The sequence below is a fragment of the Agelaius phoeniceus genome, chromosome 3 (genome assembly GCF_051311805.1).
Source record: "Agelaius phoeniceus isolate bAgePho1 chromosome 3, bAgePho1.hap1, whole genome shotgun sequence".
In the NCBI taxonomy this organism is placed as follows: Eukaryota; Metazoa; Chordata; class Aves; order Passeriformes; family Icteridae; genus Agelaius; species Agelaius phoeniceus.
The window spans coordinates 41,612,366-41,627,388 of NC_135267.1; the positions used below are offsets into that span (position 1 = coordinate 41,612,366).

Consider the following 15,023-nt stretch of genomic DNA (forward strand, 5'->3'; position numbering starts at 1 on the left):
CTTTTAAGGGTTAATCCTCTGTTAACGTGTGTCCTTTTTCGGGCTTCTTTTGCCCAGAAAGAGGTACCCAGACCGTCTGTAACTCTTTGTTTTTATTGTCTCATATTGTCCTAATCCAAATTGTTCAAATTTTTATTACTCTAATTATATTACTATTTTTATAACCATTTTATTACTATTAAATTTTTAAAGTTCTAAAAACAAGGGACTGGCATTTTTCACATGCAGGATCATCTTCTCTCTCATCACCTCCATCAGGGGAACAGGAAGCCTTGATTTAGAAGAGGAACCACCAAGCCCCCAGCTGTACAGTATCAGGCAGGCACTGACTCTCTTCAGCAAGTTCTACCATGAAAGCACAGTAGAAGAGGCCACCATCACATTCCCAAAGGCTGCAAACGGTGGCAGGGAAGAGGGACCACCACCCTTCAGGCAGAGAAAGCCACAGGGCAGGGCTCCAGGGGAGTATAATGGTTTCTCTCTCTCAGAAGACACTGCAGCTTTTTCGAGCAAGAGCACATGCACACACCCCCCAGACAAATTTCAGGCAGTGCCTGCTGCTGTCAAATACTGCTCACACACATGGTCAGCCACCCACCAGGACAGTCTCAGTAAACAGTCCTTGGCAGGAGCTCTTTGCCCACTCATGATCAGACACACAGACACTCCCTCACTGCAGAGGGACCCAGAGCAGAGTGTGCTGGAATCCATGTTTGAGCAACGCCCAGTTTCAGCTGTTTCTTATACTGCATGAAACCACAGTCACACTGAAGCAGTCCGTGGCAGCATCTAAAGATGCCCTGGGTTTGGAGCCTCTGTGGGAGTTCAGATGCAGTGCAGCTCCTCAGAATCTGGAAATAAGAGTGCAGCTGCCAACAGCACTGGGCCCACCCCGGGTACCCCCTTGGGGTAACCACCAGGACAGTACTGCCAGAACAGGGCAGAGAGGCTCTGAGACCACTGCACTTCAAAGTGCTCTCACAGGTGGCACCCGAGTTCATTAAAAAGGGGAAACTACTGCTGGTAGCACAGCCCTAACAGAGCATTTTTAAATGTGTACAGAGATACATATTGAAAATACAGGAATAACCCCAAAAATTCTACACTGCAACAATTTGAATCCATTTTCCCAGAATTTAACACCAGGAGGCTCTTCTCTTCCAAAGCAGTAAAGTGTTTTATTTCTTCAGCCATACTAAATCATTAAATAATCTTTTACCTCTTTACAGCTCTTGCTACAAAAGAGGAAGAGTGGAAAGTTTTTTGTACCTTGGTTTTTTGGTTTGGTTTTTTTGTTGATGATAGAACATCACTAAGTTATGGCGTATCTCCAACAACTCTGGACATTTTCCAGTGTAAATGTTGCAGTCCTACTGGGTGTCTGTCCTGCTTTTAATGCCTGAGCTGACCAGACATCAGATTTCCCCAAGGGCTCAAAGTCTCCAGTACAATTCCCTTTTCCCAGTTCATGGGTAAGTACCAATCAGACAAGGGTAAGTCACCAAGCATTTGAAATGCAAAGGTTTTAACACAGGACTGTGTGTTAGAGAGAATCCAAGTTCTCCAGCCACATAAGGACTTCTACTGAAGCATGGATCAACCACTAAACCTGCAACTAAGTATGCTGGACTGTCTGCAGCACACTGAAGCACTTAAACAAAAAAGTCACCAAAAAGATCAACCAACACTACTGGTAAACATTTTGTAAAAGATTTATTTAAGTATCATTTATCACAAAGAGGAAAATACATAGAAGATTAGAAGCATGCAACCATCTTCCACATTTCTATTTTTTTTTCTTGCATTCCCAGCTCGTTGTAATAGAACTCCTGTGCCACCCTCACTTGTTCCTCAAAAATACTGTTTCAAGACAAAGGATAACCAAAAAAACCACAATAAAAGGTAAGATAACATATGAGAAAAGTGCAAAGTAAAAAAAAGTCACATATATACCACATTCAAACCCTTCCCCTTCCAAAAAATGGATAAAGGCAAACTGTCATTTTGCTGCACGATCAGATTGTCTTTATGAACTACTTTACAAAAAATTAATATAAATTAAGGGCATAATCCTGCAGACACTTATAATCACAGCTAACTTCAATCAGAGTGGCTCAATTGGTATTATTAAAAGCCACAAGTTAGTCACATGCATAAGTTCTTGCAGGTGTAAGGCCCTAAGGCAATAAAATGTTTAAGAGCATTAGGGAGAACAAAAATTAAAGCAAATGAAATCACTCTCAGATGTGTGTTGCTTAGTAAGTTTATATCAAACATATTTTAAACAGAACAGTTTGCTCCTAAAGCCCTGAATATTTCTATTACTTAAGCAGTTTTGCAAGATTAAAAGACAAAACCCCCAGGAAGCTGGTACAGATGTTAATGAACATAAAAATTGCTTCAGGCAGGTATGTAGGGAGGTGGAGGTTCCTTCTCAGGCATCTTCACTGCCATTTCATAGGTTGGCAGAACATACTAAGGAGAAGACATTTTGAAGTGATTAATGCAAGAGATTTCAAATGGGAAACAAAAAAAAAGAAAAAAGAGAACAAAAGCATACATGGCTCATCAGCAACTTAATCCTCTGTTGCAGGCAAAGTTATTTTAAGAATTTACTGCTGTTCCTAGTAAGCAAATGAGGAAGTGAAAGAAGGTGCAGAAGCAGTTTACTGCTCTGCTGAGCCTAACCCTTGGTCCTTTATTCCACACCCCACTGCATCTTGACTTTGCAAAGCAGCAAGGAAGGTTCAGACTGGTGCAATCAAAGTTTCCCTCTACCACAAGAAAAATATTCAAAGACTCCTCTCTAAAGACCCTTCTTTTAGACACTCAGAATTTAGTTAAGAAATAACCCGCCACAAAATTAGCTGCTTTATAATTTTTTATCTTTCCAGTCTTTCTTTAGAAAACTGGACAAGGCTTGGAAACATACATGGATGTGGTGATTTTTCTACTTCAAAATGAATGATACTGCTTCCTTTTAACTTGAAACGAGATTTTACCTGTGGAGGAGCTTCAAAAGCAGGGTACACAGCAATCTCTGGCAAATTTCTGCTGATGATGTATTTATAGCAGTTCCATACACAGTTAATTAGATATGCCTGAAAGAAGAGAGATTTTTCTTTTAAACACCTCATAAGCATTGGCCGATTCAGAAATTAGATGCTGGATGACATTCCTATGATAAAAAGGAGCATACATCAACTTAGACAACACATAGCTGAGGAATGGTTGCTATTTCACAGACCTGGCCACATACATATGTTGCTCCCCATTTTGCATTCACAGTGACTCATAGAGGATGCACCACACAGGTTTTAGCAAAAGAATTCACAGATCCATTCAACTAATCTCTGTCTGCCTCAGCAGTGCTAATCAAATTAATCCCCAACTGGCTGATGCTTCTGCAGATCTCAGTCCAAGCCTGCCAGGAGGAGGAGGAGGAGGAGAGGCCAACAGTAGAATCCCACTCATCCCCCAGTTAGCACTATAGCTCCAACTAACTGCCAGTGTTAAGGAGAGGGCTCAGACACACAACTGAGGCAGCAGCGAGAGCGTAGAGCAGTGAACCCCGAACTTCGAGTCAACACTGACTGCTGCAGAAACATTATCATGATATGATGAGGATTAAGGGTTTTTTATTACTAATTTGTGTAACATTAACCTCTCCAAATCTCTCACTGACAAGTTAGCACTGTTGTACAAAAGGTACCAAATTTCCCAATCAATACACAAGCGCTATCTACTGTATTAGGCTTTCACTCTCCCCAGTTAAACATTCCTCTTGGAAAAAGTATAGAAAATCAGTAAAAATATTTTTCATTATTTATTTTTTCTTAAATGCAACCTGAATGCAATAAAGGAACAGTATCATGGCCAATGTATTTATAATATACATTTCTCTAATATACTTTGTCTACACAAGAATTTTTATAACCCAAATGAATGCCTCATTATTTAGATCTTCAGAAAGAAAGTGCCTGCTACTATCACCCTTCAGAAGGGAGGAAGATGCAGGTCTAGAATTAACTTATACGTTTCCTCATTCCATCACCTTCCTTCCAAAACTTCCATTCTGGTCTGCTAGGCACAGTGAGAGATTTTAAACATTTTGTTTAGAAACTTATATACATTGACTCAGTATTATTTCACTACAAGCCTAATTACAAATATTAAAATTATTTCCACATAGACAAAAAGTCTTTTTGCATTCCTTCTTTCTACTTAGGAATGGCAGAGCTGCATAAGCACACCCCACTACACACACACAAGTTAGCTGAAGACACCAGTACACAACAGATTAGACCTAAGTCATACTGGAACTGAACATTCCAACAATTGTGCTCAAAGAAGTTCTTACCTCAGCATTAAGAAAGCAGCTGGGTTCTAAATTCAGCATTGAGAATTAACTCAGATTGACACCATCTTAATATTTATTAACTCTTGAAACAGACACATGATTAAGTTTTAACTTACCTTTAAAATGATAAATAATACAAAGAACACCAGAACAATAAACAAGAGACAGCTGGAGTCCAAAGAAAGGAGATCCTCTTTGTATGGAAAATCCGGCTAGTGAAAAAAAAAAAAAAAAAACAAAACGGGGGGGAAGGGAGAGAAAGGGAAGGGATAAGAATGAACACTGCACAATCTAATATGATAGAAAAATATCCAAACTTCACACCAAATAAAACAAACCCTTGTGTAAACTACTCCCCTGAAACAAAAAGTTCCATTTCTAACAAGTTTCCTCTTTATCCTCCCACAAAGCACAGTATTAATCCTGTCTCTGTCCCACAAGAACAGATCACTACCGTACAGTTTGTGTCCCTGTGTCACTTCATCAGTCTCATGCCAACACAGATTCTTCTTCACAGCTGCAGGACAGTATTTGTACTCATGGTCCTCTACAACTCTAATGACTTACTGTTAATTACATCCTGTCAGTCCAACCTGTAACACACTGGTGTGCAGTGTAAGATGTCACCCCAAACTTGGGGGAGCAAAAACAGAGAACTTCTGCAAACCTGTCTCTTTTCCTTCCCTGACCACAATAACAAAGTGTCTCTCAAACACCAATCCAAGATTTTATCTGTTTTAAAAAGGACTTGCTTTTAAACATCTACTTGAACAAATCACAGCACCAGCCAGACAGAGCTCATGGTCTGTCAATGCAGCCAGTACATTCTATGTATTGACTCTTCTTGCAGTTAAAACACAGGCAGTGTTAGTGAGAACTCCACTGCAGTTTCCTTAGAAAGTGTTGTTGCAACTTGAGAAGAGACACACAGAATGTAAAAAGGAAAGCTCAGATTCCATGTGTAATGCTGTGGGAACCCTTACCTACACTTCTACAGTCCTTACCTATACTTCTCTTCCTGTTCCCTACCAAATAAGGGTCAACACATTTTTAATCTGCAGTAGCAAATGTGCCATTGAGCCCCACTGCTTAAAAGGCACAGGTAAGTGTGTTAAAGAACACACTTTCAAATCCAATTGTAGCCAACACAGTTTAAACCAGGAGTTCCCATCACAATTCTTTCCTTACTCTCCCTGGCTTTCCTTTTAGGGAGCAATGACTACTTTAACTCTTCCACCTCTGGTAAGCTACCATGCCCCTAATAACCACCTATGGCTGCTGCAGGCTGAATTCCTTTTTCTTATGCAAAGGGAAGTGTAGCTCAGTCACTGATCCAATTAAAAAAAATCTTTAATTTCAAATGTAAAATATCAATTTGAGCTGAATACTTACCAACTGATCCAGGTAATCCTTGATTCTGGGCAAGTAGGTTAGAGAGCTGATGGCAACCAGACAACTGAGCACAAAGTCAAAGAGTTGGTAACAGAAAAATGGTATCAGCCAGCCTACACGATGCTAAGAAATAGAAAAAAGGAGGAGCATGTAAATTATTTAGTTAAAAAAAATCAAGTAGCAACTCTCAAACCATGGATTATAAATATACTTACAGCAATGGCACCATACACCATCATTGCACTGATTGTGAACATGAGGAGGGAGATAGCAAACAGTACACAGGCATTTTCTGCATAAAAAAAAAAAAACAAAAAAAAAAAACCAGTAAGAATCAGTCATTTCCTGGAGCTGTCACACTGCAGCTGACAGGTACCCAAGCTTTATCCATTACTATGATCTGTTCCCAACTGACTCATCCATGCCAACTACCAGCAGCAGAATAGAGTAATTCAAATCCTTCATAACAAAAAAAGATCTGGTTCAAGAAAACCTACAACTGCTTGGAAAAACCCCTCTGCCTTAATCAAAAGCCTGACTAAAGCCCAGGAACACCAATTAGAAGCTTGACATAGTTTGACAGTAATGCACCATAATGATGCTGATTTGCAATATGTGTCAGTGCTGAAAGTATGTGAGTGATTAACTTTACAACTGGACAGAATCTTAAGTGAAGCTAGCACACTATCAACCTTTACACTTGAAAATGGTTTGGTTACATAATTTGGTCATTGGCAGTGGGAGCAGCACTGCTCCTTCAGTAACACTAAGGAAAACAGGAAATCACTGTGTGGAAGGTATCCCACTATTTACAAGAAAAGGCAGTTGAACAGAAACCAATTTGTAGCAAAATCCAGGACATTCATGGAAGCTGCATGATAAAGATTCTCCTTGTGCATCACAGTTACTGATTACAGAAGCAGAGCTGCTTTCCGCAAGTTAGATTAAACTTGTTCTTTTTGAAACACAAAGAAAGCAGCCTGAGAGTCTATAGATATGGTAAATAAATGGGTTTTAGCAGTATTGAAGCCAAAATTTTTTTGTTCTGTTTGAAAAAGATTATCTGAGAATCCTTTCTACTCTGCAATTAATATCTACATACACAGATGGCATCAAGGAAGAGCCCCCCCATGTCTGAAATGCACTGTGTTGATCAGACATAAGTCTCAGCAATCACCAGCGAGCGTGGCTGTCTTCTGAGGAGTTATTACTCACAATATACACTAGTACAATAACACCTGTAAGGTTCTTTCACACACACAAAGCCCTCCAGCCCAGATCCCAACATAAGGAATAAGAATTTTTAAGTCAAAAGCATGTGATAGATTTTACACTAAAGAGTGAAGAATGCACCTTCAGCTTCAAAAGCATCTTTCACTCACGTAAGCTTAAGGCTACCAAGTACCCCAAAGGCCTTTACAGGTCATATGACATTTTACAGACATCTGCTGTGATTTTACTTAATATCTTAGCCTCATGAAGAATTTGGTCCTTGCTCCCACTCCCATCTCATTAGTACCAAATGTGAGTTACAGTCACAGGTCAGAACTGACAGATCCTCAACTCAGGTCATGAACAATTAATCCAAAATGCTCAAAACCAGTTTTGTGCTGTTCTATTTAACTTTGCTGAATCTGACCCTCTCTAAATTTTCATGTAATACAACAGACTGAGGTAGATTAGAAGTGCCATACTAAACTAAACATTTCTGCACATTTAAAACCAAGAGAAGCAACGCATATGCTCAAGTTTACAGATACAATAATTAAAAAGCTTGACACCAATTACAGCTGTATACATATACACTTAGTAAAAGAGTGAAAAGTGGGCACAATTCTGCTCAAGGTGCTTTCTCTCATTTATTCTGCAGGTGAAACTTCAAGAAACACTTTGGTTTCACTCAAATACTTGGCATCCCAATTGTTCCTCTCTTCTTCAAAAGGTATCATGGTTTTCTTCTCAGTAAATTCATATGCAGGAGCTCTAAGGTATTTCCTGATCTATGAAGATGACCAAAAATTCTGAAGAAAAGTCTTTAAACTTGTTTTCTGCTGCTTGTTTTACTGAGTCAGCAAAGATAATTAATGTTTATGGAGAAAGTGAGTCAGAGATGTCCCACACATACTTCAACACTCAAAGTATCAGAAGGCCAAGAAATCTCGTGACTTAAAATGCTTGGGTATAAAATGAAGTTATAATAATAATAATCCATAAAGCTTTGTTTTTATTCTTGTAGAAGAATTCGATCCCAGAATAATTGAAGAGAAATTCAGAAAACAAGATAACCATATTTCTGAAAAGTCGTATGCATATATTACAACCTAGTGTAAGACAAATCCATGGTAGTGCATGCTGTATATTCCCATCAGCCAGCAGAGCTCTAGACCTACCAGCCATTCTCTCGGAAGCATAGTAATTTCCAATGACTTCATACTGGATATCAACAGTTGGAACCATATTTGGATGAGTCACTTCTACTGTCAACAAGATGCCCATCAGCAAGTTCACCACCTGAGAGAGATCACAGTTACCTCAAGGTTAATTACTTTGCAACAGCTAAGATGTTTTTAATGACCACTAATAATCCCTTATTTCAGTTAAAAATAAACTCTTCTCTTTGCCTGTATGTGGAAGAAGAAAAAAAAAAGAGCCCAACTTACAGTTAAATTTCAAGCTCATTTAATTAAATGACTACTAAAACAACCCAAAGAGTGTGGAGCACTTGCTAGGTTCAATGAATCACCACTGAATAACTTTGCAAATCGAGGGGATGGTAAGATTCCTAGGGATTCAAATAACATAATTAAGCTGATGCTGCCTGATGAATGTACAGGCTTGTGAACTGAAAAACTGGAAACAGTTAAAAATGGTCAGGAAGATAAAGGTACAGAATGAGGAATATTTTGAAAGAATTTCTGCTTTCTACAACAAATTGAGTTAATTTAACATACCAATAAGTTACTGGGTTTCTGCCACATTTCAGCCTTAATAAGCTAGAGAGAAGACTTTCCTCTGCTTCCCAGGTCACTTATTAAAACCTCACCTTATCAAAAAGGTCCACACAACCACAGGGGAAGTTAAAAAATTTCACACAAAGATCAACCCCCACAGTGTGTGCTCACCAGTCTTTCTCCTCCCTCACGCTGCCACTTAAGACTCCTTCTGTTGCCCCATTTTGCTACACACCAGAAATGTCTTCAGTAAGAGCTCAAAGAATCAGAAGTAGCTGAAGCTTCTGTAAAATTGCCTTGACAGCATTTATAAGGTATCCAAGGTTTACAGGGACATAGTTTCTGTTACTAGTATCTGGAGACACATGCCAAAGGTTGCATAACACAAAAAAAAACCTCGTGCTGGTCTTTTCTAGCTGCAGACATTTTCCAATCAGTATTCAGTACTGTCACCACCAGAAGCAGGATCCCTTCCAATTAGCCTCAAAAGAAAAAGAAAACTGGTTTGTAGTTTCTAACAACTGAAGAATATTTGCCAGGTATTTCTTCTTCTATGGACATGGTTCCAGAAATCATTGATGGTGGCAAGTCTATGTACAATTACTGAAGATTTCAGAAAGGAAAAAAAATCCGAATCTTGTAAAAATTTTGAGACTCACAGTTCCTATAACTTTTTTCCCCTTACTGTTTTTATTAGTTTTTTCTTCTTTTTCCCCTGGGGTTTACAGATATATGGTGATAAGCTTGCTTGCACTTTCTGCTAAAAGAAGCCTTCAGTGGAATTAAAGTCGGTAGTGCATTTCACTTTGTAGAAATGCAATCATCTCATCATGTATTACACAAATTTACTAGAATTTCCAGCTATTTTGAGCCACTTGTATTTCTATAAGGCATTTTATATAAAACATTGTAGCCAAAACAGCTGGCAGTGAAGAACTCTGTTTAACCACCAATATCTTTAGCCTAGAACTGCACTTATTTTCACCCTCACAGGGTACTTCTTAAAGGGCAAACTGTCAAGTTGCTCACCTGTCTCATTTTCAAATCTTATTTTGCTTCACTATTCGTGAAAAATATGGAACACTTTCATCTCCCACCTGCTTCATCCTTCTGTACTCTGGCCTTCTGCTCTCAATGTTCTCTGCATTTTCAACCCTCTATTTCCTCCTCTCAGTGACTGAACTGGGTATGTTGGAAAATACCTTTCTGCACTGTACTTGTTTCAAAAAGCCTAAGTCAAGGTTCATGTCTCTGGCAGCTGAAATATTGATCTCTACTTTATAAAGCACAAAAGTACATGTTCAATTACAACTAAATCATTTCTTGTTTATACATAGCCTGTCATGGCAGTCAAACTCATTACTATTTGCCTCAGGATAAGGAGTAAGCAACACCTGAATTACTACAGAAGTACTGAAGAACTTGAATGCCTCAGAATTTTGAGATTGTAATTCTCCATCTGTCACTTTCTTTTTTATTTTCATCTGATCTGTGGTCCTAATTCAGTGTACCGAAGTCTTTGGTAATTTCACTAGTTACTGAGTGTAGTTCCAAGTATTAAAGGTTTATTTTCTCAACCTGAAATAGTATTCGAGTAAAACAGAAAATAAGTCATTCAAAATCCAATCTATTAGAATCAATGAGACAAAATAAAAATAGTTACAAACCAAAACAAATCTAAACAAAAACAAGTAACAAACCAAAACCATGGCCAATTAACACCTCAGAGTTTCCAGCGCTCCATTACTACTGTTTACAAATCCATCACAACACTGAGCAATTAATTGAAACTCATGTTAAATATGATCAAGACCTACAGAGCCAGAGCCTCTATTTTAACTACTTCCATTCTTTCCCAGAAGCTTGATAACAGCAAGACCACAAGGTTAGTTTCAAAATAATCAGTGTAACAGGCAGCAAGAATATGGTTTGGACCACAGAACATTGTTAGAGATTTTAAGTATATACTCACTGCAAATCAAATGTATGTTTACATAGAGAAGTCAGAAAAAATGAAACTCATGTGTGCCTCAGTATGAGGATTAAACCCGTCACCATCTCCCCCTCAAAAAAAAAAAAAAAAAAAACAAAAAAAAAAAAACCTCAAAAAACCCTAAGCCTGACAAGACAGCACTCAGTGGATATGGCAGCACCCTAAAATAACACCTCAGAAATCTCAGCAGCATCATTCTGGTCTTTTTTGCTAAGAAATCAAAAATAGTAACAAAAAAAGTTTGCAAAACGCATGTTCAAGTTCTTATTTAAAAAATAATCCCATTAAGATGAAAATAACCTTAATTTAGTTTTGTAATAGTTTAAGGAGTGTATTTTACGTTTTCATATCTGGGATAGCCAAGTTTAATAGTTTGGTGTAGCTTGTATCAAAATTCAAATCGCTGAAATTTCAAATTCTCAAGTAGAAAGTCATCATTTATTACACACTTGTAACAGAAATATTAGCTCCCCATATGATTAGAACTCAAAGACTGTGGAACTCTTAAGAAGCATTAGCTTTTTAATTAGTGAGTTTTATCTCCACAGGGTGCACTTTATGCCTCATCAGCTAAGTGCTTCAACTCTCTGGAGGCCCAAGCATGAAGTCAAGTTTTCCCCAAGCACTCAGAGGGACTTGGGCAAAACCAAGAATTCCTACTTAGAATTTGCTTATATCCTTTCATGAGGGGAAAGAGGGAAATTGCCTTGCACTACTACACTCATTTTCCTTTCACTTTTCCAGTATTTTTTCTCCAGACATGTTTCCAAAGGGGAAAAAAAAGGAAAAAAAAAAAACACAAACAAGATGGAGATTCTGATTTGGTTTGATTTATTATGATATTGAAATAGTAAAAACTGAAGAAGAGTAATTTTACATAGGGTACTTCAGAGCCTCTAGGAGTACCAGTACCAGACTGACAGAAACGAGCCAGTATAACTAGTCCCAATGTGGTTCAGTGAACACACAGTTGCAGAGACCCCCCTCATGCTCCTGCTAAGCAGCAGCAATTGCATCACTGCCTGCAGCCCTGAAGCTTGCTGCCAGAAGGCAGCAGCCCCTCCCTCCAGAACAATACTATTGGCTTCTATGCTGTTTACTGAACTCTGATCCCATTTTTGCCAGGGCAGTGTTCCTGCTTCCGGTCTCTGGAAAGTGCAGTGCCCAATATGAAAGTTTACAGGAAGAAACAAACTTCAAAGCAACACGACTGCAATTATGGAGAGAGGAACAGGAGGTTTCTTTTTCCTTCCTACACAGAACAGCAGTGGGTGTTGCAGAGCTAACCAAGCTTTATCAGACCTGGAACTCAAGTACAATTCTGCCAGAAATGTTCTTAACTTGTCTTTTGGTAAATACACTTTTATGTACTGATACGTACACAAACAGCAGCAGCACACAGACAGAACTGTGCTTGAGACACACTCTGTTCACACAGCATCAGCAGCAGACATTTTAGAAAGTAGTCCTGGTTCTCTCTGGACTTGCAGAAGCACACAGCAAGGACAGTAATAAAACTGTTCCAGTAAGGAGCAAAGTTAATTACAGGCATGATTTAAAAGTACACAAATAGCAAGGAATAGGAAAATGCCTAAAGAAATGGTTATGTAAGAATAACACATGTATTAAGTAGACAGAAGTCTTATCTTACTAAAACATCTGGAGTAGATTGCTGTGAGACTCCATTTTAAGTTTGATAGCAAATTCCTTCAGGACTGCACTGCACAAGAACACAATTTATACAGTAAATAGCAAGATTTTCAGTAAAATAAAACTATTCTTGAACAAAACATTCTCCCTCTCCAAAAAGCTACATCCTTCAAAAAACCCCAACAAAACCAAAACACACAAAACACAAACAAAAAGCCCCACCAAACCCACAAACCAAAAAACACCACCCTACACATGAAGTTATTACTACTTGTCCCACTGCAACTTAAAAGCAGAGATTACTTAATTGATTTAGAAATACTTCTCATAAGAACCTGAAAGACTAAGTTAGAGCTATTCGTAAATGGGGCATTAATTAACACGTCTAAAAAATCTGACATGTTCTGGACAATTTTTTAAAGCTTGGCAGAAGGCAATTAAATTTAACTTTCACTGTCAAAACTGTATTTTACCTTCAAAAAAAGTGTAATCTATATTTGAATTCTGATTTTAAAGCATTAGGGAAGACCACCACGTTATAACCTTTTCCAGCTCAAACAGCTGTTGCCAGACGTTAAAGTTCTCACCCTTACCCAGGTGACAGCCGAGAACTGGATAAAAATATTCAACGCACGGCTTAACAAAGTGTTCCATACACAGGGTTTTTGGTTTTTTTTTTTAATAAAAACTCGCACTTTGCATGCCCCCTGCTACCTTGAACTCAGCTCTACTTTTCCCTGCAGCGACCGAGCGGCTGCGGTCACACGAGATCAAAGCCGCACTCCGCCCCTGGAGCCGCAGCCCCACGGGTGCCCGGGGCAGCCGCCACCGTCCCCAGCACCCATTCAGAAAGAAGAAAGAGGTGCCGCATCCAGGCAACGAGGGGAAACATAAGCACAGCAGGAGAGGTAGAAACTGGAAGTGCTACCAGGTCTGTGGCCACGGAAACAGCTCCCTGTCCCCCGCCCCCAGCAAGTTCCTGCGTTTAGGGACACTCCCGCGAACAGGAATCGCAGTGCGGAAGGCAGCGAGGTGCTTTTGTTCTGTAACAAGGATCACCGTCCCCCTCGCTGTTCACGATTTATGCTTTTACTTCAGGGACCAGAAGCATATTCTTGAACTCCATCCATCAGCACAGGGTGGTTTGCAGGTTTCCAAAAGTTTGATTCTCAAAATTCCAATAGACCTTTTCCTTTGAAATGAATAATGGAACTTAATCGGCACCAAGACTTTTGTCCAGTTTCATTTTGAAAGAGATACCTTTTCCCTAAGCTTTTGTTACATTTCCAACGCCCTACCCTCCCTTTTCCTCAAGTCCTGTCTCTCCAGCGACTTTGTTTGCCTGTGCATTTTTTTTTTGCCAACTGAGGGACCAAGATGCATAAAAATAAAGGACCTCCCCATACTTGTTGAAAATAAACCATAAGCTCCCCAAAATCAAACCCCCATGCCTCTAAAGGCAGTTTATGTGCATGGCTGTTTCATATCAACACAAAAATTCAGCGTTGTTTGTTTCTTACAATTCGGAGAAGGCCAGAGGAGAACACAGCTTTTGATTACAGCTTCAGAAGAACAGAAAAGGTATGATGCAACTTTTGTAAACTATCCTCTCATTTTTACTGCCCACGAGGGTTAAGGGGAAGGAAGGATGAGGAAATTACTTCAATAAAGGGGAGTTCAGGCCCCCTTTAAGGGAACCAAGGGAAGTTAGGGCTCCAGGCCTTTAACTTGCTGCTACTGTTTTCACTTTTCTACTTCGCCCTAGTTCAGAACTTTATTTCTAGTATTTCGCCCGCACTACCACAGCTCTTCCTCGGAGAGAAAGCACTCACCAGTCAGAAAAATGGCAGCGTTTTGGGAGCCAAATTTGTTTCTACTGCTTTTCAATCACTGTTTCAGGAACAGAGTATGGAATAACCAGGAACTTCCCTTGCCACAAAGTGGGGGACACTCATCTTCCTCTCAGAGGTTGCACACCACTCACGGGTACGTCATCTTATTCCCCTATTACACACTCCGAACTCCACTGTCTCCCAATCTCCTCCCTTACACGCTCAGTACTGTATTCAAGTCTCAACCCCTCCAAACCAAGAAAGAGAAAAGTAACACAATCTCTCTGAAACACAGATTAAAACACTCTGAACTTTGTCTTCACTTTCTTTTTGCAAACACATCAAGGGGGGCTGCCGAGGGACAGCAGGACTTCGTTAGCCCGAAGGAGACCTCGGGAAAGAAGAGGGACCCGAGCCCCACCGGGTAACCCCAGGAAATCCCCTGGTGCAGCTTCCCCCGACCGCCCCAGCACAGGGAACGGCTGCCCGAGACGGGAGCGGGACAGGAGCGGGGACGGGAGCGGGACGCGCGCGGTCCCTCAGAGCGGCCGCGCGGGCGCCGCTCCTCCGCCCCACCGAGCACCCCGCGCACGCGCGCTGAGCACGGCCCCCACCGCCGCCCCTCCAGCCGCCGGCCGTCCGCCCCCGCCTCTCACCATGTACCAGGTGCCCAGGATGATGGTGCCGGTGCGCACATGGCAGCAGCCGCAGCACCGGGTGCTGTAGAAGCGGTCACGACTCCGCTTGAACGTCATGGCGGCAGCGCGCAGCTCCAACCGCCGGACGCACCACCCGCCCTCTCCAAGCAGTTCCCGACACCGAACACCGTAAAACCCCCCGGCGCG

At 40.4% G+C, this 15,023-nt stretch overlaps 1 protein-coding gene across 3 annotated transcripts; it reads right to left on the reverse strand.

Moving 5' to 3' along the window:
* Positions 1-1,694: 1,694 nt before the first annotated feature.
* Positions 1,695-15,016, reverse strand: LAPTM4A (lysosomal protein transmembrane 4 alpha). 3 transcript variants are annotated; one of them, XM_054629079.2, is made up of 7 exons: positions 14,835-15,016; positions 8,143-8,263; positions 5,968-6,044; positions 5,753-5,875; positions 4,477-4,572; positions 3,003-3,101; positions 1,695-2,475 (listed from the first exon to the last, which is right to left on the reverse strand). In XM_054629079.2, exons 1-7 carry the CDS (start codon positions 14,931-14,933, stop codon positions 2,401-2,403), a joined length of 690 nt encoding a protein of 229 aa, XP_054485054.1. In that variant the 5' UTR covers positions 14,934-15,016; the 3' UTR covers positions 1,695-2,400. The 3 variants fall into 3 exon arrangements, with proteins under 3 accessions (XP_054485054.1, XP_054485053.1, XP_054485055.1); XM_054629078.2 differs by lacking the exon at positions 14,835-15,016 and adding an exon at positions 12,078-12,263; XM_054629080.2 differs by lacking the exon at positions 14,835-15,016 and adding an exon at positions 8,875-9,028.
* Between the last annotated feature and the right edge of the window lie 7 nt (positions 15,017-15,023).